General features: G+C 42.9%; 1 protein-coding gene across 2 annotated transcripts in view; it reads left to right on the top strand.

Annotated features, from left to right (window-relative positions):
- DENND5B (DENN domain containing 5B) overlaps positions 1-25,733 on the top strand; it is a 215,925-nt gene that overhangs the window by 152,381 nt on the left and 37,811 nt on the right. For both annotated transcript variants that reach the window (XM_023208973.2, XM_023208972.2), the window contains 4 exons: positions 8,021-8,114; positions 15,030-15,161; positions 16,760-16,912; positions 17,795-17,873. In XM_023208973.2, coding sequence (XP_023064741.1) covers positions 8,021-8,114; positions 15,030-15,161; positions 16,760-16,912; positions 17,795-17,873 — 458 coding nt within the window. The remainder of the gene's footprint in view (positions 1-8,020; positions 8,115-15,029; positions 15,162-16,759; positions 16,913-17,794; positions 17,874-25,733) is intronic.

Raw genomic sequence — 25,733 nt, 5'->3', positions numbered from 1 at the left:
AACATGTCAGATGGTAAGAGGTATGAAGAAAAACAAAGTGGGAAAGAAAAATAGGGAGTGCTTAGGAAGGAGGAGTTTAATTTTGAAATCTTATAGCCTTGTTTTCTTGTTTTTGCCTTATATATAATCTTACGGTTTCCCATTTCCACACTAAGCCTCAGTCATTACATTTCAGGTAGATATAGTCCACAGAAAAGATCTCAGAACTAATTGCAGGGTAAATGGATTTATAACCATGCCTGTATAAATGGTGGATCAACTGTTAGAGAGAACTTCATATGCTGTGTACAAGACAGAACCAAATAAGCAGTCTTTAGTATTTCAGCAGTTGTGATTATCATTGGTAAAATTATGGTCAGTAAATAAAGTTTAATGCAAAGAATAAATTACTTACTTAACAAGACCAGGAATGTGTGGACTTCATAGTAATTTTCTTTTTTTTTTTTTTTTTTGAGAGGGAGTCTGGCTCTGTCGCCCAGGCTGGAGTGCAGTGGCCGGATCTCAGCTCACTGCAAGCTCCGCCTCCTGGGTTTACGCCATTCTCCTGCCTCAGCCTCCCAAGTAGCTGGGACTACAGGCGCCAGCCACCTCGCCCAGCTAGCTTTTTGTATTTTTTAGTAGAGACGGGGTTTCACCGTGTTAGCCAGGATGGTCTCGAACTCCTGACCTCGTGATCCGCCCATCTCGGCCTCCCAAAGTGCTGGGATTACAGGCTTGAGCCACCGCGCCCGGCCTCATAGTAATTTTCTTAAGCAGTGCTCATTTCCCTGTTTTGAAAATAAGTAGGCCATTTTGTCCCACAGAGCATATAGTAAGAGCTGGTTATATTTAAGTTAATCTTTATCCTTTTCTGCCTGCCAAGGGCACAGTTTTATGCCATTTATATTTTTGCGCCTTACTTTTATTTGTTATATAAGTCCATTAGCTAGTATTTATATTCTGTTTCATGTTTTTACTATTTATTTAGACTATCTTGCCCATTAACCCTAATTTTTAAAATTCCTGAGCAAACTTTGTGTTATACTGACCTTTTTTGCTACAGGGCTATTTTCAAGGCCTCCATATCAAATATCTACACCCAGGTCTTTGTACATTTTGTTATTTATATTCTGTTCTTTCCCCTTAAAGATCTTCAGGTTGTATTTGTATTCTGTTTCAGAATTTTAATGTGTTTTTTTATGGATCATAATTTTCATTCACCCCCGATTCTTTTGTATCCTTTTTACAGTCTTACATTGATCTTTTGCTTTGGAGACATTTCCAAGGATTTCACTTCAAAGATCTGTAACTAGATCTTTGCACATTTTTCCCTGATATAAACCATAAACCTATTCCTCTTCTTAAGAAACTATTTTGAGAGGGGCTACCTTCCTTGATACCATTGTAATAATGATTATCCAGTGTTCCCCTAAATAACTGACTGAAATAAGATTATTCACAAGCTTGATAACAAAGGCATATGTAATTTTTTCTATTTTTCCTTTTTTTAGAGACAGGGTCTCATTATGTTACCCGGGCTGGAATGCAGCGGCATGATCATGGCTCACTGCAGCCTCAACCTCTCAGGCACAAGTGATCCTCCTGCCCCAGCCTCCCAAGTAGCTGGTACCATAGGCACATGCCACCATGCCCCGCTAACTTTTTGTGTTTTATAGAGACAGGGTCTCCCTATGTTACCCAGGTTAATCTTGAACTCCTGGGCTCAGTGATCCTCCTGCCACAGCGTCCCAAAGTGCTTGGATTAGATGAGCCACCATGCCCAGCTGTAAATTATTTTTAAAGCAACGAAAGAAGCATTATTCTCATTTAAGCTTTTCCCACACTGGATTCTTTATAATAAAAATAATAAATTGTTTTCAGTAACGTAACATGACTTTTTCTGAGTGGCAAAAGTGATAATTTTTTAAATTATATCTAGCTCTGTGCTGTCTAAGATACACTCCAGAGTAAGTATTCAACTAGACATGGTGGCTCACACCATAACCCCAGCACTTTGGGAGGCTGAGGATGGTGGATCATTTTAGGCCAGGAGTTCAAGATCAGCCTGGCCAACATGGTGAAACCCCACCTCTACTAAAGACACAAAAATTAATTTGGCGTGGTGGTGCATACCTGTAATCCCAGCTACTCAGGAGCCTGAGTCATGAGAATCGCTTGCTCAGAAGGTGGAGGTTACAGTGAGCCAAAATCGTGCCACTGCACTCTAGCCTGAGCGACAGAGTGATACTTCGTCTAAACAAAAAAAAAAAAAAAGTAAGTATTCTTAGGATAGTGTAATGAGTACAGGTCATGAGGATGATAGGTAAGAGCTGAGAAAATTTTAAAAAATACATTGATACAATGTTTGCTCTTTAAAAATCTGGAGTATTGGCCAGGCGCGGTGGCTCACGCCTGTAATCCCAGCAGTTTGGGAGGCCAAGGTCAGTGGATAATGAGGTCAGGAGTTCAAGGCCAGCCTGGCCAAGATGGTGGATCCCCATCTCTACTAAAAATACAAAAATTAGCGGGGCACGGTGGCTGAAGCTTGTAATTCCAGCTACTTGGGAGGCTGAGGCAGGAGAGTCACTTGAACTCGGGCGGCAGAGGTTGCAGTGAGCTGAGACCAAGCCACTGCACTCCAGCCTGGGTGACAGAGTGAGACTCTGTCTCAAAAAAAAAAAAAAAAATCTGGATTAGAAAGTGATGGGGCTAATTTTTAACCACTCAGAATCCCATCACCATGGAATGTTAAAATGTGATATTATGCTCTTACATAGCAAGGATGGGGGAGCAGGAGAACAGGAGTGGACACATCTTGTGTTTGGGTTTTTTTTTTTTTTTTGAGACAAAGTCTCACTGTTGCCCAGCCTGGAGTGCAGTGGCACGATCTCAGCTCACTGCAAGCTCCGCCTCCCAGGTTCACACCATTCTTCTGCCTCAGCCTCCTAGGTAGCTGGGACTACAGGTGCCTGCCACCATGCCTGGCTAGTTTTTTGTATTTTTAGTAGAGATGGGATTTCACCCCGTTAGCCAGGATGTCTCGATCTCCTAACCTCGTGATCGTCCTGTCTCGGCCTCAGCCTCCCAAAGTGATGGGATTACAGGTGTGAGCCACTGCGCCTGGCCGACATCTTGTTTTTGAAATGAAATTAAAATGTTTATAGAATGTTATAGTTTTTTTATTACTGTATCATGAGCATTCTCATATTTATTAGAAATTTGAATTTTTTAATGACTGCATGAGATTTCATTGTATACTACCCTCTACTGTTGAACATTTCAGTTGTTTTGAGTATATTGATTCTACTCTTGTAAGATCTGCAATTAACTCAAAGGCTTTGGGAAAAATTATATATTAAACGTGCATATGGACTGAAAGATGCATCCTAATTTCAGGAACATTTAAAAGCCCAAATGTGAGTCTTGAAATAAAGGAAATACAGTTTGTTATTACATATATACATGCTGTGATGAACATCTGTAAACCTACATGTTAGATTCCATCTCTGTTTACTTAATTGTATTTATAGAAGAGGCAGGTGATGGTCAGACATGCTAGTTCACGCCTATAATCCCAGCACTTTGGAAGGCCGAGGCGAGTGGATCATGAGGTCAGGAGATCAAGACCATCCTGACTAACAAGGTGAAACCCCGTCTCTACTAAAAAATACAAAAAATTAGCCAGGCATGGTGGCGGGCACCTGTAGTCCCAGCTACTCGGGAGGCTGAGGCAGGAGAATGGCGTGAATCCGGGAGGCGGAGCTTGCAGCTTGCAGTGAGCTGAGATCATGCCACTGCACTCCAGCCTGGAAGACAGAGCAAGACTGTCTCAAAAAAAAAAAAAAAGAGAAAAGAGAAGGGGCAGGTGATATAGTAGACTTTGCCAGTAAGATGGCTGAGAGACAAGATACTGGCCCTTCTAGAGGAGATTTTATAGAAAATGGAGATAAGTAACTATAACACTCTGTGATAGATACTATAATTGAGGCGTATAGGATGGGTAGCTAACTTAGATCTGGAAAAGTCATAGAACATTTTCTGGAAGCAATGGCCTCTAATCTATCTGAAAGATGAATGAAATTTGGGAGAAAACTTCATGGACAAAGTCTCAGAGGTGAGAGAGCTTATTTCATTGGAAACACTGAGGTTGAAAATTGCAGGAGGTGGGTCGGGTGCGGTGGCTCATGCCTGTAATCCCAGCACTTTGGGAGGCCGAGGCAGGCAGATCACCTGAGCTCAGGAGTTCCAGACCAGCCTAGCCAACATGGTGAAACCCCGTCTCCACTAAAAATAACAAAAATTAGGTGGGCATGTTGGCACATGCCTGTAATCCCAGCTACTTGGAAGGCTTAGGCAGGAGAATTGCTTGAACCCGGGAGGCGGATGTTGCTGTGAGCCAAGATTGCAGCATTGCACTCCAGCCTGAGTGACGAGAGCAAAATTCTGTCTCCAAAAAAAAAAAAAAAAAGAAAGAAAATTGCAGGAGCTTTAAAGTAGAAAGAGTGATCAGCAGTACTAAATGTAGAAGAGGGTTTGAGTAAGCTAAGGATCGAATAATAGCCATTGGACTTGGCAGTTAGGGGTTTCAGTGGCTTCATCAAGAGGATTTTTAGGGCTGGGCACAGTGGCTCATGCCTGTAATCCCAGCACTTTGGGAGGCTGAGGCGGACAGATCACCTGAGGTCAGGCGTTCGAGACCAGCCTGGCCAACATAATGAAACCCTGTCTCGCCGGGCGCGGTGGCTCAAGCCTGTAATCCCAGCACTTTGGGAGGCCGAGACGGGTGGATCACGAGGTCAGGAGATCGAGACCATCCTGGCTAACACCGTGAAACCCCGTCTCTACTAAAAATACAAAAAACTAGCCGGGCGAGGTGGCGGGCGCCTGTAGTCCCAGCTACTCCGGAGGCTGAGGCAGGAGAATAGCGGGAACCCGGGAGGCAGAGCTTGCAGTGAGCTGAGATCCGGCCACTGCACTCCAGCCTGGGCGATAGAGCGAGACTCCGTCTCAAAAAAAAAAAAAAAAAAAAAAAAAAAGAAACCCTGTCTCTACTAAAAAATACTAAAATTAGCCGGATGTGGTGGCACACACCTGTAGCCAGCTACTTGGGAGGCTGAGACAGGAGAATCACTTGAACCCAGGAGGCGGCGGTTTCAGTGAGCTGAGATCATGCCACTGCCCTCCAGCTTGGGTGACAGCCTGAGACTCCATCCCAAGAAAACAAAAGGCGGTGGGGGGGCGGGGTTAGGCAACTGGGAACAGACACGCCTGTAATCCCAGCACTTTGGGAGGCTGAGACAGGCAGATCGCCATGAGCTCAGGAGTTCAAGACTGATCTAGGCAACATGGTAAAACCCTGTCTCTACAAAAAATACAAAAATTAGCTGAGCATTAGTGGCTTGCACCTGTAATTCCAGCTACTTGGGAGGCCGAGGTGGGTGGATCACATGAAGGTCAGGAGTTCGAAATCAGCCTGGCCAACATGGTGTGAAACCCCATCTCTACTAAAAATACAAAAATTAGCTGGGTGTGGTGGCGTGCCCCCTTGATCCCAGCTATTCGGGAGGCTGAGGCAAGAGAATCACTTGAACCCAGGAGGCAGAGGTTGCCGTGAGCCGAGGTCGCACCACTGCACTCCAGCCTGGGCGACAGAACAAGACTCTATCTCTAACAAACAAACAAAAAAACTTTAAAAGGTATTTTCAAGGGAAGGAGCTGGTTTGAAATGAACTGAAGATCCAAACGTAAATAAGTAGAAGTCTTACGTATAAATATTTTAAGAATTTTTACATGAGAGGTGTGAAGAAACAGATGTTAACATGACTACAGAGGGCCATGAGGGAGACCAACATGCTTGTCAGCTGAAGAGATTCCACTGAGAGAAAGATTGGTGATACAGCAGGGGAGGTGACTAATGGAGCGGGTTGAAAAGACGAGAATTGGTCAAGGATGCAGGTGGAAGACACAGTTTTGAGCTGTGGCTAATATATTTTATACTTTGAGATCAGAAGAAAGATGAGGATGTTTATGTGCATGCATTGTCTTACGTGGAAGGCAGGAAGAAGGAAGCGAGGGTACCTGAGGGTAAAGAGTTTGCAGGAGTGTTTGAGGAGAATGGGGAGGAGTTGACAAAAGGCAGGTGAAGTGATTCATGGGTAGTTGTGAGGGAAATTGGGAACTAGTCTGTGTAGGTACAGGAATAGGGAAACGAGGGGATAGTCTTCATCCAGGGTGTGGGCCTCTGGTGGGCAGGTAAGGAGGGAAATAGAGAATTATTACAGAGGAGAGAGTGCTAGAATGGGAGTAGTTTAGGAGTCTTTCCACAGAAGTTAGGCTCATAACAGAAAGAGGAGAAAACACAAGGGGTCTTAAGTGAGAGTCAAGGCATGGAAGAGCTAATGTAATGGGAGATGGGGGTCAGTGGCTAAGATGGTGGAGTTCAGGATTTCTCAGGTAGAGGAGTTCTGGATGACCATTTGATTTAGTGTGATGTCCTGGTTGCGTCTAAAGCACAGTGGAGGTAAAGTTGCATATTAGACAACCCCAGAATTTTAAGACAAAGTTATCTGTATAGTCTTCGTACTTCCCGTAGCAGGGAAGAAAACTGAGCCAGGTTCTAAATTCTTCGCTGAATGAAGATGATAGAGAGAAAGAAGTGATTAGGGACAATCGCTGGGTGATTGAGTCATATACACTAAGCTGGAGTCTGTAGGTAGCTAGGCTGGCCACAAAAGGACCTTTGAATAAGGGAAACATATATTTTTAAGCCCCTCATATCATCTAGGGCAGGTCTGGGTCTAGGGCACATGAGTTGAATCATTATTAACTAAAAACAAAGGTATTGGAGCTGGAAGGCAACTCTTACATCTTTGGCCATACCACCTTGAACACACCTGATCTCATCTGAAAGGCAGTTTCGATACCAGCAGTTCAGTAGCGGAGAAAATTATTATAGAACTAGCAATGATTTTATTAATCATTTAGAAACAGAACGGAGGTTACTATACTAGAACATAGTAATTAGGGGAGAAGTGATAAAAGATCAGAGAGAATGAAGCAGAGGTCTGTTTATATTTAGAGTTTTATAGGCCATGGAAAAGAGCTCAGGTTTTATTTTAAACTTATTTGTCCTGCGTATTTTGATACTGAGTTTATATTATAAATATTTTCTAAAACAACTGATAAACACAAGCTATCACTTCAGAAACACAATCATGAAATTTTAGAGCAAAAAGGAATCACAGTGGTCTTTGAGCACAACCCTTAAGACTATACAGATGAGTACTCTCTCTTCTGAGTTTGAATCTTTTTATTTTCTTGAGACGGGATATCACTGTCATCCAGGCTGGTATGCAGGAGTGCAGTCATGGCACACTGCATCCCCAAACTCCTGGGCTCAAATTATCCTCCCACTTCAGCCTTTTTAAATGGTTTGTAGAGACAGAGTCTCACTATGTTGCCTAGGCTAGTCTCGAACTCCTGGCCTCAAGTAATCAGGCCAAAGTGCTAGGATTACAGGTGTAAGCCTTTGCACCCAGCCAAGTTTGATAGAAATCTTTCCTTAAAAAGTTGGAAGCTTCATACATTTCTATTGTTCTTTTAGGACACTAGAATTAAGTAATTCTAAATTATGGGTTTTGAGAATATTCTCCTTTGTATTAAAAAATATTCATAATACTTTGAGCAAGTCAAGGCATTACTATTATATGTCTTAATATAATCAAGGACTAACTCGGTTAATATTTGACTTATTGTTATGTATGTAAGTATCTGAAGTGTATTGATACTGTGCCTTTTTGACCTCAGTTTTTAAAAGTTCTGATTGTGATGATGACAGCATGTATCTGGAAAGATACTAAAAACTGTTTGGTTGTGTGTTTTAAATGGGTGCATAGTATCGTATTTTAATTATATTTTAACAAAGCTGCTATATATTTTTTAAATAATTGATTTTAAAATGTGTGTGTCAGTCTTTTGTGTTGAATGGTTAATTCTATTTTAAATATAAGGAACACATGTTTAAATAATTTGGTTGTTTCAGTCGCTGGGTAAGTCGGAGTGCTACTGCACAGCGCAGGAAAGAACGCCTTCGCCAGCATTCTGAGCATGTTGGGCTGGACAACGACTTGAGGGAGGTATGTGGTCTACTTTCCTGGGGTGCCTCACAGCAAGCGCCATAAACTGGGCTTATTCCTTCTAGCAGATGTCATTGTGTAGATTCTTAATGTTCTTTAAAAAAAAAGAACTGTTCAGTTGTAGTTTAAAATATTAATCCTTTTGTACAGACATACAGCAGAAAACACCCTTTTTTCCATTTTTGTAATTTCAAGACATCTATAATAAGGCTCTAAAACAAGTCTTTCTGTGTATTACATCAAGTAAAGATCAAGTTTAGGATAAATTTTCAGTTACTATGTCTCATATTGGGAGAAAAATTGTCTACATGAGAAGCCTAGACATTTCTAAGTTTCAAGCATAATTATTATAAGTAATGTGATGTACTTGCCTATGCTTTGTTCTTGGCTTGCTGGCACCATTTTTTTTTCTTGAATCTCTAAATCTACTTTATATTTTTGAAAGTGACTGAAAACTATTTTTAAATTAAGATCCTTACACTTTATTTGTACTCTTTGAAAATAAGACCATAATTATCCATTTGAATAATTACAAGTAAGTTTTGATTTTTTTCTGTGTGAAATCTGCCACTATATATATATGCCACTATACATATATATAGTGCCTTGCTGTGTTGCCCAGGCTCAAGCAGTGCTCCTGCCTCAGCCTCCCAAAGTATTGGGATTACAGGTGTGAGCTACCATGCCCAGCCTGATTGTTTTGTTTCTTATGATCAAAAGAGAAATCCAGTCAGAAGACCTGTTAACTGTTTTCTAGAATCAAATTTGTAAAATTTGTAAAAATAAAGCAGAAAACATCACCCCAAACATCTTTTGTTTTTGTTGTGTTTATACATGTATGATTTTAAACATTTTATTAAGAACTGAAGCATCACCTGTGTAGTGCTTTTTTTTTTTTTTTTTTTTTTTTTGGCTACTGTATTTTCTTCCCTTCCCTCTCTTTTGCTGTGATTTTATCATATGCATGCTTGTTCTGCTTGTCTCTTTCTCCCTATCCTTTTCTTTTTTGCTTTTCTGTCATTGGCACTTCTCCATCTTCTTAGCCTTCCGGGGAACTTTTGGTCTGTCAGAACTCCATGGCATTCTGGGAGTGGGATCAGGGTCCACCTCCTCCTGCACGACTTCCTAAAAAATCCTTCTCTGAGTGCTGCCTGGTATGTTCTTTGCTTGAAAGTGCTTTACCAGATGTTCCCCCAATCTTGTCTTTGGTGTTACTTGAATGTTACACATGTGCGAGTGCACATAGCTCTAGAATGCCTCACATGACTTTGCGATGTGAACTCACACTCCCCATTTTGCTCTCTGTTTCTTGTTATGTTTACTACCTCTCTGTTTGTGTGTGCTGATATGAGTAATTCTATGCTGCTGACATGTAAAACTAATCATTCAGGTCTCTAATCAGTGGGATTTTTTTTGTGCTAGATAGCAAATTACCTTACTTCAAAGGGGGAAATGTATTAAATATACAAACTCCCCTTTATTTAAGCGTTTTCCAGAAGTACAGATGTGATTCAATTTCAAATAGCCTTTCTTTTGCCAGGTTTTATCTCCACAGAATTTTAATTTCCCCTTCCTAGCCTGTATTTTATGTGGTCAGAAAGTTCAGTCATCAACATAGAATCTCAGTGCCAAGAGGGATCTTTAAGGTCATGTTGTCCAATTTGACATGATTAAATTGAAGTCCAAGAGATTTGCCCAGAGTTAAAAGCACACAAAGACAGAGCTGGGCCTATAGCCCAGGACTCCTGACTTGTAGGCCAATATTCTTTCCATTTACCCTGCATGCCGGCTTTCACTAACTGCTGTTCACTTGAGGCAACAAGTCACTTAGAAATCTTGCTTATATTTTCTGCCCATTATGTCATACTAGCTTAAATCTATTGTACAATGGTCTTCCCTTCACAAGTTGAACACCAGGTAAAGGGCTAGGGTGTTTATTAGAAAATTCTGGGAGAGCCTGTATTAAAGAGCAGTTAGTTCAGTGTTTATTGAATAACAGGATATATTTTCATAGGTAGTTCCTAGTGGTTTGTTTCATTTGTCTTAAGCAGAAATAAAGAAGAACACAGTAGTAATCTCAGAAGAAATCTGGGGTTACTTCTAGACTGTATTATAAAAGCATTTCTTGTGAAAAGTGTCTCTCTCTTCTGTATTTTTCATCTTGAAATATATTTTTTCCTTCAGATGATATTTTTATCATCACTTGTTTATTTTAAAGGCAGTTGCTCTGTTTTTGCAACTTGCAGAGGCAGCCTCCCTTCTTGCTGTGAAGAGAGGCCTTTTGCCGCCCCCTGTATGGTTTCTGTGCATGTCCATGGAATGTTGCTAGTTCTGGGACTCCAGCAGAGATGCCCAGAAGGAGACTTTGCACATGGCCCTATGGAATCCACTGTTGGCTAACCACTGTTGGCTAATAACTGTACCTGCCCCATATGTACTGGGGGCTCAGTAAATTGGTCACTCATAGGACAGGCACAGTCTAGCTTGTTTTCATTTATGTAAAACAGGACATAAACTTTGAACAGTGCTTAATTTTTTGTTTGTTTTTGAGACGGAGTCTCCCTCTGTCACCAGGCTGGAGTGCAGTGGCTTGATCTCGGCTCACTGCAACCTCCATCTCCCGATCCTCCTGCCTAGGCCTCCCAAGTAGCTGGGACTACAGGCACACACCACTACACCCAGCTAATTTTTTTTTTTTTTTTTTTTTTGTATTTTTAGTAGAGACGGGGTTTCACCATGTTGGCCAGGGTGGTCTCAATCTCTTGGCCTCGTGATCCTCCCACCTCGGCCTCCCAAAGTGCTGGGATTATAGGCATGAGCAACCTCAACCAGCTGACAGTGGTTAATTTTTAATCCAATAATTGACTTTAAAAAGTATTCGGGGACAGGCTCAGTGACTTACACTTTTAATCCCAGCACTTTGGGAGGATGAAGTGGGCGGATCACTTGAGGACAGGAGTTCGAGACCAGCTTGGCCAACATGGTGAAACCCTGTCTCTACTAAAAATACAAAAATTAGCCAGGCGTGGTGGCATGTGCCTGTAGTCCCAGCTACTCAGGAGACAGGCAGGAAAATTGCTTGAACCTTGGAGGCGGAGGCTGCAGCGAGCTGAGATCACGCCACTGTACTCCAGCCTGGGCAACAGACCAAGACTCTGTCTCAAAAAAGCAAAAACCAAACAAAAAAGTATTGAGGCTGGGTGGTGGCTCACACCTATAATCCCTACAGTTTGGGAGGCCAAGGCAGGGAGATCATTTGAGATTGAGAGTTCAAGACCAGCCTGGCCCACATGATGAAACCCCATCTCTACTAAAAATATAAAAAATAGCCAGGTGTTGTAGTGCGTGCCTGTAGTACCAGCTACTTGAGAGACTGAGGCAGGAGAATCGCTTGAAACCAGGAGGCGAAGGTTACAGTGAGCCAAGATTGTACCACTGCACTCCAGCGTGGGCGACAGAGCAAGACTCTGTCTTTAAAAAAACAAACAAACAAAAAATAGGGCATGGTGGCTCATGCCTGTAATCCCAGCACTTTGGGAAGCTGAGGTGAGTGGATCACTTGAGGTCAGGAATTTGAGACCATCCTGGCCAACATGGCGAAACCCCATCTCTACTAAAAACACAAAAATTAGCCAGGTGTGGTGGCCAGCACCTGTAATCCCAGCTACTTGAGAGGCTGAGGCAAGAGAATTGCTTGAACCCAGGAGGCGGAGTTTGCAGTAAGCCAAGACCGAGCCATTGCACTCCAGCCTGGGCAACAGAGCGAGACTTCGTCTCAAGAAAAAAATAAATAAATAAAACTAACCTTCAGACCATTTCTGTAGACCTTGTTACATTTGACTTCTCTGCTGGTAATAGTTGATAGGTTTTAAAAATCAAACTCTCCAGGCGCGGTGGCTCACCCCTGTAATCTCAGCACTTTGGGAGGCCGAGGCGGGTAGATCACGAGGTCAGGAGTTCGAGACCAGCCTGACCAACATAGTGAAACCCTGTCTCTACTAAAAAATACAAAATTATGGCCGGGCATGGTGGCTCTCGCCTGTAATCCCAGCACTTTGGGAGGCCGAGGTGTGTGGATCACAAGGTCAGGAGTTCGAGATCAGCCTGACCAACATGGTGAAACCCCGTTTCTACCGAAAATATAAAAATTAGCCAGGCATGGTGATATGCATCTGTAATCCCAGCTGCTCAGGAGACTAAGGCAGGAGAATCACTTGAACCTGGGAGGTGGAGGTTGCAATAAGCCGAGATCACGCCATTACACTCCAGCCTAGGTGACAGAGCAAGACTCCATCTCAAAAAAAAAAAAAAAAAAAATTAGCCGGGCATGGTGGAACGTGCCTGTAATCCCAGCTACTCAGGAGGCTGAGGCAGGAGAATTACTTGTACCTGGGAGGCAGAGGTAGCAGTTAGCTGAAATCATGCCACTGCACTTTAGCCTGGGCGACAGAGCAAGATTCCATCCCAAAAAATAAAATAAAAATAAACTTTGCAGTTCCCATAACATTTATTTATACTTCTTTCTGCTGCAAACCTTTTTTTTTGAGATGGAGTCTTACTCTTGTCACCTAAGCTGGAGTGCGATGGCACGATCTTGGCTCACTGCAACCTCTGCCTCCCGGGATCAAGCAATTCTCCTGCCTTAGCCTCCCAAGTAGCTGGGATTACAGGCGCCTGCCACATTTTTGTATTTTTAGTAGAAACGGGGTTTCACCATGTTGGCCAGGCTGGTCTCGAACTCCTGACCTTGTGATCCGCCCATCTCGGCCTCCCAAAGTGCTGGGATTACAGGTGTGAGCCACCACGCCTGGCCTCTGCTTCAAACATTTTTAAGAGGGTCAAAGAAATAAGGGAAAATTGAGAATTAGAGACAACTATAAAAATGATTGGACTGGAAAAAAACATTATTTTGTTAATTTTGCCTTTCATCACAAGGATTGGGAGGTAGCAGGTAAACTGATTAGTTGAATACCTAATCAGTGGGATTTTTTTTATTTGTACCAGACTTAACAGATTAGTTTTCTTCCAAAGGAGAAATATATTAAATGTACAAACTGTCTTTTTTAAAGAATGCAAAGGATTTTACGCATCTTTTATAATATCAAGCTCTCCTCTGAAGATAGTAAGGATAGATTTCACATATGTGCCCGTGGGAGGATGTGCTGGCTTGCCATCTCAGTCTCCCTGCTGCCCCCCAACTACCAGCCAATAAACTGCTACTTTTACTATATATTGTAGAGCAGTTATTTTCTAAATATGGTCCTAAGACACTTGGACTTTTTGGAAAATTCTGCCCTGTGATCCTGATGTAAACACAAGGTATCCAGATGGGATTTTTGTTTGTTTGTTTGTTTTGGTTTTTTTGGTTTTTTGTTTTGTTTTGTTTTTTTGAGATGGAGTCTCGCTCAGTTGCCCAGGCTGGAGTGCAGTGATGCCATCTGCACTCACTGCAGTCTCCGCCTCCCGGGTTTCAGTGATTTTTCTGCCTCAGCCTCCGGAGTAGCTGGGGAGTAGCCTATAATCCCGAGTAGGTGGATTACAGGCATCCACCACCACACCTGGCCAAATTTTGTATTTTTAGTAGAGACGGGGTTTCACCATGTTGACCAGGCTGGTCTCGCAGTCCTGACCTCTGGTGATCCACCCATCTCGGCCCCCCAAAGTGCTGGGATTACAGATGGGAGCCACCGCCCAGCCCCTGGATGAACTTTTATAGACAGCATAGAAAGGAGAGAGAGAGCACATGTCTTGCACTAATCACATGTAGTGATTTTCTTTTTAATAGAAATTCACTAACCAAAGCTCAAGAGCATTTGGTTAAGTTAAGTTTCTGTGATACCTTAGGGTTACCAAAAACCCCAAAAGTAACACTGTAATTCACTTTCTCTTGATCATAGAACAAGGCAAGGTAGGGCTTTAGCAAAAACATCACAGAAAGAGGCCACCTTCACTTGGAGCACATGGTGCTTTTCAGAGTGATCCTATAGCCTTTTGGGAAGGTAGGGGGGCATGTTTTATGCCCATTTAACAAGCTGAGGTGCACAAACATTAGTTGATATGCCTGAGTCATAAAATTAGTTACAACCAGATTCTAAAGTTTCTGATTTTACTGTTGTGATTTGATTATAGAGCAAAGGATTAGATTGGAGAGCACTGCCCAAGAGGCTAGAGGTATGTTAAGTCTTTTTTTTTTTTTTTTTTTTTTTTGAGACAGAGTCTCGCTCTGTCGCCCAGGCTGGAGTGCAGTGGCGGGATCTCAGCTCACTGCAAGCTCCGCCTCCCGGGTTTACGCCATTCTCCTGCCTCAGCCTCCTGAGTAGCTGGGACTACAGGCGCCCGCCACCTCGCCCGGCTAGTTTTTTGTATTTTTTAGTAGAGACGGGGTTTCACCGTGTTAGCCAGGATGGTCTCGATCTCCTGACCTCGTGATCCGCCCGTCTCGGCCTCCCAAGTGCTGGGATTACAGGCTTGAGCCACCGCGCCCGGCCTGTTAAGTCTTGCTGTATGGGGAAAGGAGTGGAGGAAATCAGTGATCTGAGAACCACTGGGCTCCTGCAAAACCTTGGATTTGTAATCTAAACACCTAAATTTTTTGTCCCAACCACAATCCTGACTCATCGCAACCTGTTGTATTCCCAGTGAAAAGACTAAACAAAATGAAATGTCATCTCACTTTGAATAAGTTTTAATGTGATGGGGTTTCTGTCACTTTACTTCTCACAGGAGTTAACAGTTGTTGTGGGGTGGCATATGAGTGTCCTCTGTCTTTTGGTGCACTAAAACATTAATTGTTTTTATGCACATACACTTACAGCTGTTTTGCATTTCATTTGTCTTTGCACTTGTTTGTATAAGGTTAAGAAGATTAGAAGAATAGCTAATGTTTATGCATTAAAAATACTCCTTAATTTTTAGAAATATATGCAAGAGGCACGAAGTTTAGGAAAAAACCTGAGGCAACCCAAACTGTCAGACCTCTCTCCTGCAGTGATTGCACAGACCAACTGTAAATTCGTAGAAGGCTTATTAAAAGAATGTAGAATGAAGGTATGTATTATTCACTGATGTCAGACAGTGTGCATTCATGTTTACACCATGTGTGAGGCTAAGATGAACTGAGTTAACCCCCATTTAAGCATATAATTTTGCTAGAAGAAAACTCTTATTGTGGCATTGACCTCATGTACTCTTTACTGAGGTATTGAACCTCCATGGGTTCTTCATTGCCCACAGAATCAAAGACATGAGAGCCTTATATCATTTTTCTCACCTTTTCAGACATTGCTGTTCTCCTCACCAACATGAATGGATGTCTTAAGCCACTCATAATTTGCGTCAGGAATGTTGCCATCTTATGTGAAAGGCAACACTTGTGTCTGTGTATGCACCTGTGTACGGCCTTATTTGTGCCTATATATGGTTTTCGTCCCCATAAGGAAAAATACCTTGGCTGTGTTGTAGGTTTGTGTATATTGCACAACATTCTCCTCTCAGAAACCTGTGTTTTTTGGAGGTAGCAGTACAAATTGACAAAACTTAAAACTTCATTTTAGCTAATAATTGTATTTATTTGACAGTCATTTCTTGAGTACCTTCTCTGCATATTCAATAAATACACTATTTTTGAGCATCAGAATATAGTGGTGAATTAAAGTTCTTGCCTAAAAGAGCTAGATTCTGTCTCATTTTACATTTTATAAAAGCTACTAAGACTGATGCAAATTAACTTACATGAAACTGATTTCCATTTTCTTTGCATTTTTTGGTGTATGCTTGATGAACAAAGAAAAGATAAAAAAGGAAAAGAGAAGGAAAGTCCTGGTTCATTCACAAATTTGAGTTCTCAAAAAATTTAGAGCTGCCCATTTGTATTCTGGTTTTTACCTAAGTGCAATCAAACTAAGTGCAAGAATCTTTAGTATGCTAAGATGCTGGGGCAGTGATAGGGCAAGTTGTGGTGGCAGGATGGGGTTCCATATTCTGACGGTACATTTTCTTTTTTTATTGTTTTTTGTTTTTTGAGACACAGTCTCACTCTATCACCCAGCAGGCTGGCACAGTGGCGCAATCTCAGCTCACTGCAACCTCTACCTCCTGGGTTCAAGCGATTCTTCTGCCTCAGCCTCCCAAATAACTGGGATTACAGGCGTGTGGCACTACTACCTGGCTAACTTCTGTATTGTTAGTAGAGACCGGGTTTCACCATGTTGGCCAGGCTGGTCTCGAACTCCTGACCTCAGGTGATCCACTTGCTTCGGCCTCCCAAAGTGCTGGGATTACAGGTGTGAGCCACCATACCCAACCCTGACAGTACATATTCTAGGTCTGCTGTAATTCCCCAATATCACAGAAGTTAATAATTTGACAACTGTTGTACATAAGCATCTTTTCAACGTGGGGATGCTTACAAATATTATCTTATTTTCTCTTTAGTTACACTCCATTTTTCTGACAAAATAGTAACATATAAATTATATTGCTCCAATTAGTTGACCACCGAGATTAAGAGATTTTTTCCCAAGGTGATTACAAATCTGCAAACAGAGGTATAATGAAGGGAAACCAAGTCTCCTACTTCAGTAATTGACGTGTTGGTTTTTGGTTTCACTACTGGGGTGCCTTATGACTACACGTGATATTCTTAGACAAAGCGCATGTTGGTGGAGAAGATGGGACATGAAGCAGTGGAACTTGGCCATGGAGAAGCAAACATCACCGGCCTGGAGGAGAACACCTTGATCGCCAGCCTCTGTGACCTGCTGGAGAGGATATGGAGCCATGGCTTGCAGGTCAAGCAGGTAACAGTTTTAGGAGGTCCTGGTGACATGGCCAGTTAAGAGCCCTGTGAAGAAATGTAACAAGGAGAAAAATATGTCACTAAAAAAAAAAAAAAAAGGCACTTTTGTCAGAAGGGGACTAGAAAAATGCCACAGACATTTTAATTTCAGAACAAGAAAATATAACCCATGAGCAGGAGGTGGTTTGGGGATCTTTCCTGCTAAGCAGGAAAGGATGAAGTAGCACATCATTGCAGAGGCTGTATCCCTAGTAAGTTCCATTAAATGTTTGCCTTTGTCACTGTCCAGAATTAACAGTTCCTTGCCATTTTAAGTTAGATCTAATAATTCAGGGTGAAAAATTTTAATGGTCTCTTTGCTTTCGTCTCTCTAGTCCCCCTTTCTGATTTTTTTCTGATGTGTGCGTGTTTCTTTCTTCCTCCCTTTTTCTCTTTCTCCTCTCACCTCTATTTTTTTGTCTTATTGCCACTCCATATATCCAAATATATATATATCCATATATATTTTACATATAGATGTACACAAGTACATTCTGTGCTGCTAGAGCATTTTAATCCCATGGTTACTAATGTACCCAGTGTAGACAGCCCTAATTATATACAACTAAGTAACAACCTAGCAGACATCAGAAATCTTCTGCCTGCCATGCTGGCCCTTTGCTTAGCTGCTTCCTTTCCCCAGGCTCTTGCCAGTCTTCTCAGTGAGGCAAAGGATGACCTTTATGATACTTGCAGAAGATGCTCAGAATGTCATACAGCTAGGAATGAATAAGCTTGGGTCACCAAACTTCTGAATGGCTATTGGAATATGAATGATTTGGATGAGAAATTATTTTATGATGAATTATTTCTTATGAAATGTTTACACACCTTGTACTTTCAGGGGAAGTCGGCTTTGTGGTCACATTTAATTCAGTTTCAGGACAGAGAAGAGAAACAAGAGCACCTTGCAGAATCACCAGGTATGACATCATTGGTAAAGAACTAGCAGCATTGGACTCTGAGAAGACTCAATACTATATGGCCTTGATCTCTTTCTCTCTCAAGCTAAAATTTACTCATTTTGCCCATAATGGGATAAAGTAGAAGGAGCAATATTACTAACTGTGAGACCTGGAAAAAGTTATTTGCCCTTTCTGAAGTCCTGCTTCGTCATCTATAAAATAGGGAAAATGAAGGGCCGGGCACGGTGACTCAAGCCTGTAATCCCAGCACTTTGGGAGGCCGAGACGGGCGGATCACGAGGTCAGGAGATCGAGACCATCCTGGCTAATAGAGTGAAACCCGGTCTCTACTAAAAAATACAAAAAAAAAAACTAGCCGGGCGAGGTGGCGGGCGCCTGTAGTCCCAGCTACTCAGGAGGCTGAGGCAGGAGAATGGCGTAAACCCGGGAGGCGGAGCTTGCAGTGAGCTGGGATCCAGTCACTGCACTCCAGCCTGGGCGACAGAGCAAGACTCCGTCTCAAAAAAAAAAAAAAAAAAAAAAAAGGGAAAATGAGATTACCTAGGCTGGAATGGTCATGCTGATCAAGCAAGGTATCATGTGAAAACCCCCAATGAACTGTAAATGGCCATGCAAGGATACATTACTCTCAGTAGCATCAGAATATTTTTTTTCTTAAAAGTTTTATGCCAGGCACGGTGGCTCACACCTGTAATCCCACCACTTTGGGAGGCCAAGATGGGCGGATCACCTGAGGTTGGGTGTTTGAGACCAGCCTGGCCAACATGGTGAAACCCCATCTCTACTAAAATACAAAAATTAGCTGGGCATGTGGTGGGTGCCTGTAGTCCCAGCTACTCGGAAGGCTGAGGCAGGAGGATCACTTGAACCCAGGAGGCAAGGGTTGCAGTGAGCCGAGAAGGTGCCACTGCACTGCAGCCTGGGCAACAGAGCAAGACTCCATCTCAAAAAAAAAAGTTTTATAACCGTCATTAATGATCTTTCAGGGAAAATATATGAACATATGTCTCAAAAAATTTCAGGAGTTGAATCTCTTCTTCAATTTATAGAAAATATGTTAGAAGTGTCATAATTTTTTAGCTAATTAGAATTATGTAGGGTTTCTTAAGCTAAGTGTTCTTACCTACTGTCTATTTTTCACAACAACACATGCTTTTCCTTATATAAAATAACCATCTATTTCACACAAAAGTAGAAGTAACTGTGGTAAGCTAATTGAGATAAAATGCTTTATACTGAATCAGCCATTTTGGAACCTTTTCATAAATTATGGATTACTTTGGACATACAGAAATGTTTTAGACGGAGTCTCCTCTTGTCTCCCAGGTTGGAGTACAGTGGTGCGATCTCAGCTCACTGAAACCTCTGCCTCCCAAGTTCAAGCAATTCTCCTGCCTCAGTCTACCAAGTACCTGGGATTATAGGTGCCCACCACCACACCCGGCTAATTTTTGTATTTTTAGTAGGGACGGGGTTTCGCCGTGTTGGCCAGGCTGGTCTCAAACTCCTGATCTCAAGTGATCAGCCCTACTCAGCTTCCCAAAGTGCTGGGATTACACGCATGAGCCACCTCACCCAGGTGGTGGCGGATGCCTATAGTCCCAGCTTCTCGGGAGGTTGAGGCAGGAGAATCGCTTGAACGCGGGAGGGCGGAGGTTACAGTGAGCTGAGATCGTGCCACTGCACTCCAGCCTAGGTGACAGAGCTAGACTCTTATCTCAACAACAACAAAAAGTCATAAGTCTACCACAGTTTAAGAAAGAGGGCAGGGGCCGGGCATGGTGGTTTATGCCTGTAATCCCAGTACTTGGGAGGCCGAGGTTGGCAGATCATGAGGTCAGGAGTTCAAGACCAGCCTGACCAACATGGTGAAACCCCATCTCTACTAAAAATACAAAAATTAGCTGGGCGTAGTGGTGCGTGCCTGTCATTCCAGCTACTCAGGAGGCTGAGGCAGGAGAATCACTTGAACCTGGGAGGCGGAGGTTGCAGTGAGCCGAGATCGTGCCACTGCGCTCCAGCCTGGGTGACAAAGCGAGACTCCGTCTCAAAAAAAAAAAAAAGGTGCATTGACCAGGTGCAGTGGCTCACACCTACAATCCCAGCACTTTAGGATGTAAAGGCGGGCGGATCACAAGGTCAGGAGTTCAAGACCAGCCTGGCCAACATGGTGACACCCCATCTCTACTAAACATACAAAAATTAGCCAGGCGTGGTGGCGGGCACCTGTAATGCCAGCTACTCAGGTGGCTGAGGCAGGAGAATCGCTTAAACCTGGGAGGCAGAGGTTGCGGTGAGCTGAGATTGTGCTGTTGCACTCCAGCAACAAGAGCGAGGCTCCATCTCAGAAAAAAAAAAAAAAAAAGAGTGCATTACAAATATGATTTAAACTAACCTTTTTTTTTTTTTGAAATGGAATTTTGCTCCTGTCACCCAGGCTGGAGTACAGTGGCACGATCTCGGCTCACTGCAACCTCTGCCTCCTGGACTCAAGCCATTCTCCTGCCCCAGCCTCTTGAGTAGCTGGGATTACAGACGTGCACCACCACACCCAGCTAATTTTGTATTTTTAGTAGAGACAGGGTTTCTCCATTTTGGTCAGGCTGGTCTCGAACTTCCGACCTCAAGTGATCCATCTGCCTTGGCATCCCAACGTGCTGGGATAACAGGCGTGAGCCACCATGCCTGGCCTTAAAGACCCGTTTTTTTTGTTTGTTTGTTTGTTTGTTTGAGACGGAGTCTCGCTCTGTCGCCCAGGCTGGAGTACAGTGGCGCAATCTCAGCTCACTGCAAGCTCTGCCTGCTGGGTTTACACCCTTCTCCTGCCTCAGCCTTCTGAGTAGCTGGGACTATAGGCACCTGTCACCTCACCCAGCTAATTTTTTGTATTTTTAGTAGAGACAGGTTTCACCATGTTGGCCAGGCTGGTCTTGAACCCCTGACCTCTAGTGATCCACCTGCCTCGGCCTCCCACAGTGTTGGGATTACAGGCGTGAGCCACTGCGCCCAGCCTAAAGACCCTTTTGTTCACCCTAATTTCTTTTCCCTCATTGCCCCTAGAGGGCAACACTACCCTAAATGTAGTATTTATTGTTAGAAACCTAGTGTTTAAATGTATTTAATCAGACAGCTAGGAATATGAGTTGACTACATTTCCCTGGAGCTCCTGCAATCAGAATGCCAAGGTTCTGCTGTCTCTGACTATAACTGTATTTACAAAGATTCAGATCAAGTTTAAAAGCATTCTCTAGTGTCCATCTCCTCTGCCACTTTTTCTGTTAAAAAACAGAAATGAGGTCAGGCGTGGTGACTCAATGCCTGTAATCCCAGCACTTGAATCTGGGAGGCAGAGGTTGCAGTGAGCCAAGATCATGCCACTGCATTCCAGCCTGGGCAACAGAGTGAGACTCTGTCTCAAAATATGTATATATATATATTTTTTTTAAGAATATAAAATATGTATTAAAACATCAGTTTAAATTGAAATCTCTCATTCTTAAGGAGTAAGTTGTAATTACGCAAAAATTAACAGTTTTTAAAATCTGGATTTTTTTCTACCAAATACTTTTTTTTGCCAATTATTAAGCTTCCTAATTAATGGCAATCAACAGTCTGCATTGTCATATTTAGGAAAGATCCTTGAAGATTTATGATGGGCCGGGCACGGTGGTTCGTGCTTGTAATCCCAGCACTTTGGGAGGCCGAGGTGGATGGGCCACTGGATATGAAGAGTTGGAGACCAGCCGGGCCAACGTGGTGAAACCCCCTCTCTACTAAAAATACAAAAATTAGCCAGGCGTGGTGGCGGGTGTCTGTAATCCCAGCTACTCAGGAGGGTAAGGCAGTTGAATCGCTTGAACCTGGAAGATGGAGGTTGCAGTGAGCCAAGACTGCTCCCCCGTACTCCGGCCTGGGCGATGGAGTGAGACTCCATGTCAAAAAAAAAAAAAAAAAAAAAAAAAAGATTTATGATGGGTTTGAACATTATTCTTACTAGCATTGAATCATGATGGACGAGATGCTGGATTATTATCGTGAGTCTTCAGAAGCAGCACTGAACGGGAGTCAGAGACATTTTAAGAGTTGTAGAGGAATGGAAAGATAGCAAGAGGACCATAGTGGGTAGGCAGTATTAATTTTGACCTAGTGATCACTGCACCTAGTAGTTTGACATCCTATTTTAGAGAAAGAATTTCAGAATACAATTGGTCCTAGAACAAAGACTGTTATTGACACATCACTCAGAAGTTTTAACGTTTAAATTTGTTGAGAGGACTGGGTGTGGTAGCTCATGCCTGTAATTCCAGCACTGTGGGAGCTTAAGGAGGGCAAATTACTTGAGGCCAGGAGTTTGACACCAGCTTGGCCAACATGGTGAAACCCCATCTCTACTAAAAATATAAAAGTCAGCTGGGTATGGTGGTACACACCTGTAATCCCAACTACTCGGGAGGCTGAGGCATGAGTATCTCTTGAACCCAGGAGGCAGAGGTTGCAGTGAGCCAAGATCATGCCATTGCACTCCACTCCGACTTGGGCAACAGAGCAAGATGCTGTCTCAAAAAAAAAAAGTGTTGGGAGGCTGGGTATGGTGACCCAGTCCTGTAATCCCAACACTTTGGGAGGCCGAGGTGGAAGGATCACTTGAGCCCAAGAGTTTGAGACCAGCCAAGGTAACATAGTGAGACCCTGTCTCTACCAAAAAAAAAAAAAGTTTTTTGTCTTAATTAGCCAGGTATAGTGGCACACGTGTGGTCCCAAATGCTTGGGAGGCTGAGGTGGGAGGATCGCTTGAGCCGACAGGGTTGAGGCTACAGTGAGTACTGTGATCCCACCACTGCACTCCAGCTTGGGTGAAAGAGCAAGACCCTGTCCCCAAATAAAAATGTTGAGCCAGTTCTTAAACTTTGCACCTTCAGACAAGGTTCTAATAGTAACTTGAAATGGACTTTGGCAGGGCGTAGGTGTAGAACCTTCCACTGAAGGGAATGGAAATGCTACCTTTTTTCCTTTTTTTTTTTGAGGTGGAGTTTTGTTCTTCTTGCCTGGGCTGGAGTGCAATGGCACAGTCTTGGCTCAGTGCAACCTCCACTTACTGGATTCAAGCGATTCTCCTGCCTCAGCCTCCTGAGTAGCTGAGATTACAGGCACGTGCCACCACACCTGGCGAATTTTTGTATTTTTAGTAGAAACGGGGTTCACCATGTTGGCCAGGCTCGTCTTGAACTCCTGATCTCAGGTGATCCACCCACCTCAGCCTCCCAAAGTGCTGGGATTACAGGTGTAAGCCACCACGCCTGGCCAGAAATGCTGCTTTTAAGTGTTTTTTCTGGAGATAACCCAGTAATTTTGAGTCACTCTTCATCTTACCTTCATCAGAAATTTTCTATTAATTACCTACCTATAGACTGTACATGGTTCTGTAGAAATATACAATCTCTGCCCTCAAAAACGTGCTGTCTGTGCTACATTTATAAAATTCACCACTCCAAATAGAAAATAAACAAAATGTTTAACTTGTGTTCATTCTTTTTTTTTGAGACGGAGTTTCGCTTGCTCTTGTTGCCCAGACTGGATGCAATGGCATGATCTCGGCTCACTGCAACCTGCGCCTCCCACGTTCAAGCGATTCTCCTGCCTCAGCCTCTCGAGTAGCTGGGATTACAGGCATGCGCCACCACATCCAGCTAATTTTGTAGTTTGATTCAGGCAGATGAGCAAATTCTTGTAGCCAAGAATTAAATCCATGAATCTTTATTTTGAAAGAGAAAGTGCCCTATTGTTTGAGTATTTTCAATTAAGAAATAGTAATGGAAGTATACATTTGTATAGTTTATAAAATTCTCTTCTAGCTGGAGTAGGCTTCATGGAAATCTTAGATTTTAGGTCTCTAGATAAAAGAAGTGGTTCCATTTCCAAACCCCTAATCTGCCCTCTGCTCACAGGCTTTTAAACTCTTCTCTCCAGAGTCACTAATAAATTTCCACATTCATTTCCTAGGGCCACCATAATAGAGTACCACAAACTGAGTAGTTTAAACAACAGGAATTGCCAAGCATGCTGGCTCACACATGTAATTCCAGCACTTTAGGGGGCCAAGGTGAGAGGATTCCTTGAGCCAGGTGTTTGAGACCGGCCTGAGCAACATAGTGAGACCCCCATCTCTCATTATTTAAAACGAAGTTTCTCACTTGCTCTCTAGTTTGAGAGGCATGATTACTTCTGGTTGTCATGTTTCCTTCTAGCCAACTTGTTAATTATGGTTTCAACTCCCCTTTTTTCCTCTGTCAATCTATTTCTTACCGCCTGTGTGGCCATCTTTCATTTTGTCTAATCATCTGAAGTACAGAGGCATTCTCTGAGCCATCTCACTTTGTCCTCAAAAACCAAGATGTGGCTGGGTGTGATGGCTCATGCCTGTAATCCCAGAACTTTGGGAGGCCGAGGCAGGCAGATTGCTTGAGTCCAAGAGTTTGAGTCCAGCCTGGGCAACATAAACATAGAAACAAAACCTTGTCTCTACAAAAAACACAAAAATTAGCCAGGTGTGGTAGCACGCACCTGTAATCCCAGCTATCAAGAGGCTGAGGTTGGAGGATCGCTGAACCCGGAGATGGAGGCTGCAGTGAGCCAAGATCATGCTGCTGCACTCCAACCTGGGCGACAGAGTGAGACCCTATCTAAAAAAAAAAAAAAAAAAAAAAAGATGCGCTTTGTTCAGTAACACATAACACATTCCCTGCAAGTCTGGAACAATTTCCTCAGCAATTTATTACCTCCTGGGTGTCAAGATGAATGGGTCTAGTGCCCCATTGAAACTCCCTCCCAAAATCGCCACAAAGAATGTCCTATTTATCATCACATGGTATGGAAGGCCCTCGAAAGTAGTGCTTTTAGATTGGCCTGGCCACAACCTCTTCCTTCTGGCAACCCCATCAGTACTCATTTATACCTGCCAGTGTCAAAAGCATAGGGATCATAATACACCAGAATGTTCCCTGTCTTCCTTTAGTGCCAACTTCATATATATTTATGTGTTTTGGTATTGTATCCCAGCCCCCCAAAGTAGAAAGAATCTAAAAACTGAGAAAATGGCAGGTTTAATATACAGCAAAAATTCGCATTCTCCGTTCTACTTATATAGGTGTATTTGCTGAGTATGATGTTGGAATTTCATTTATATTTATAGATGAGAAGATAGAAATGAAAGGCCTAAACTCCATGGCCTCTCATTGAGCATGAGAGCAAACACTGCAACTACAATATATTAGCCAATAGATCTTTGCTTTGCTGTTGCTGTATGAGAATAATCTTTCCTTCTTTCATACATAGAGACAAAACCCCGTCTCTACAAAAAGTACAAAAATTAGCCAGGTGTGGTGGCATGCACCTGTAATCCCATAATTGTTAGCTATCACAAATGTTAGCTATTCTTTCATAAATGTTAGCTATTCAGGCTTCGTAAGAGAATATTCATGGACATTATACTTAGTGTCTATTTAGATTACTCACTTTGCATGCTATAATTACTGTAGTTTGGACTCTGAACTTCAAGGTAGAAACTTACCAGACTGAAGAGCCTGAAATCTTAGAATTTTTTTTTTTTAGGCCGGGCGCGGTGGCTCAAGCCTGTAATCCCAGCACTTTGGGAGGCCGAGACGGGCGGATCACGAGGTCAGGAGATCGAGACCATCCTGGCTAACACGGTGAAACCCCGTCTCTACTAATACAAAAAACTAGCCGGGCGAGGTGGCGGGTGCCTGTAGTCCCAGCTACTCGGGAGGCTGAGGCAGGAGAATGGCGGGAACCCGGGAGGCGGAGCTTGCAGTGAGCTGAGATCCGGCCACTGTACTCCAG

This window comes from Piliocolobus tephrosceles, chromosome 10 (assembly GCF_002776525.5).
Source record: "Piliocolobus tephrosceles isolate RC106 chromosome 10, ASM277652v3, whole genome shotgun sequence".
In the NCBI taxonomy this organism is placed as follows: Eukaryota; Metazoa; Chordata; class Mammalia; order Primates; family Cercopithecidae; genus Piliocolobus; species Piliocolobus tephrosceles.
The sequence above is the reverse complement of the archived record's forward strand: the minus strand, read 5'-3'. Positions and strand labels throughout refer to the sequence as shown.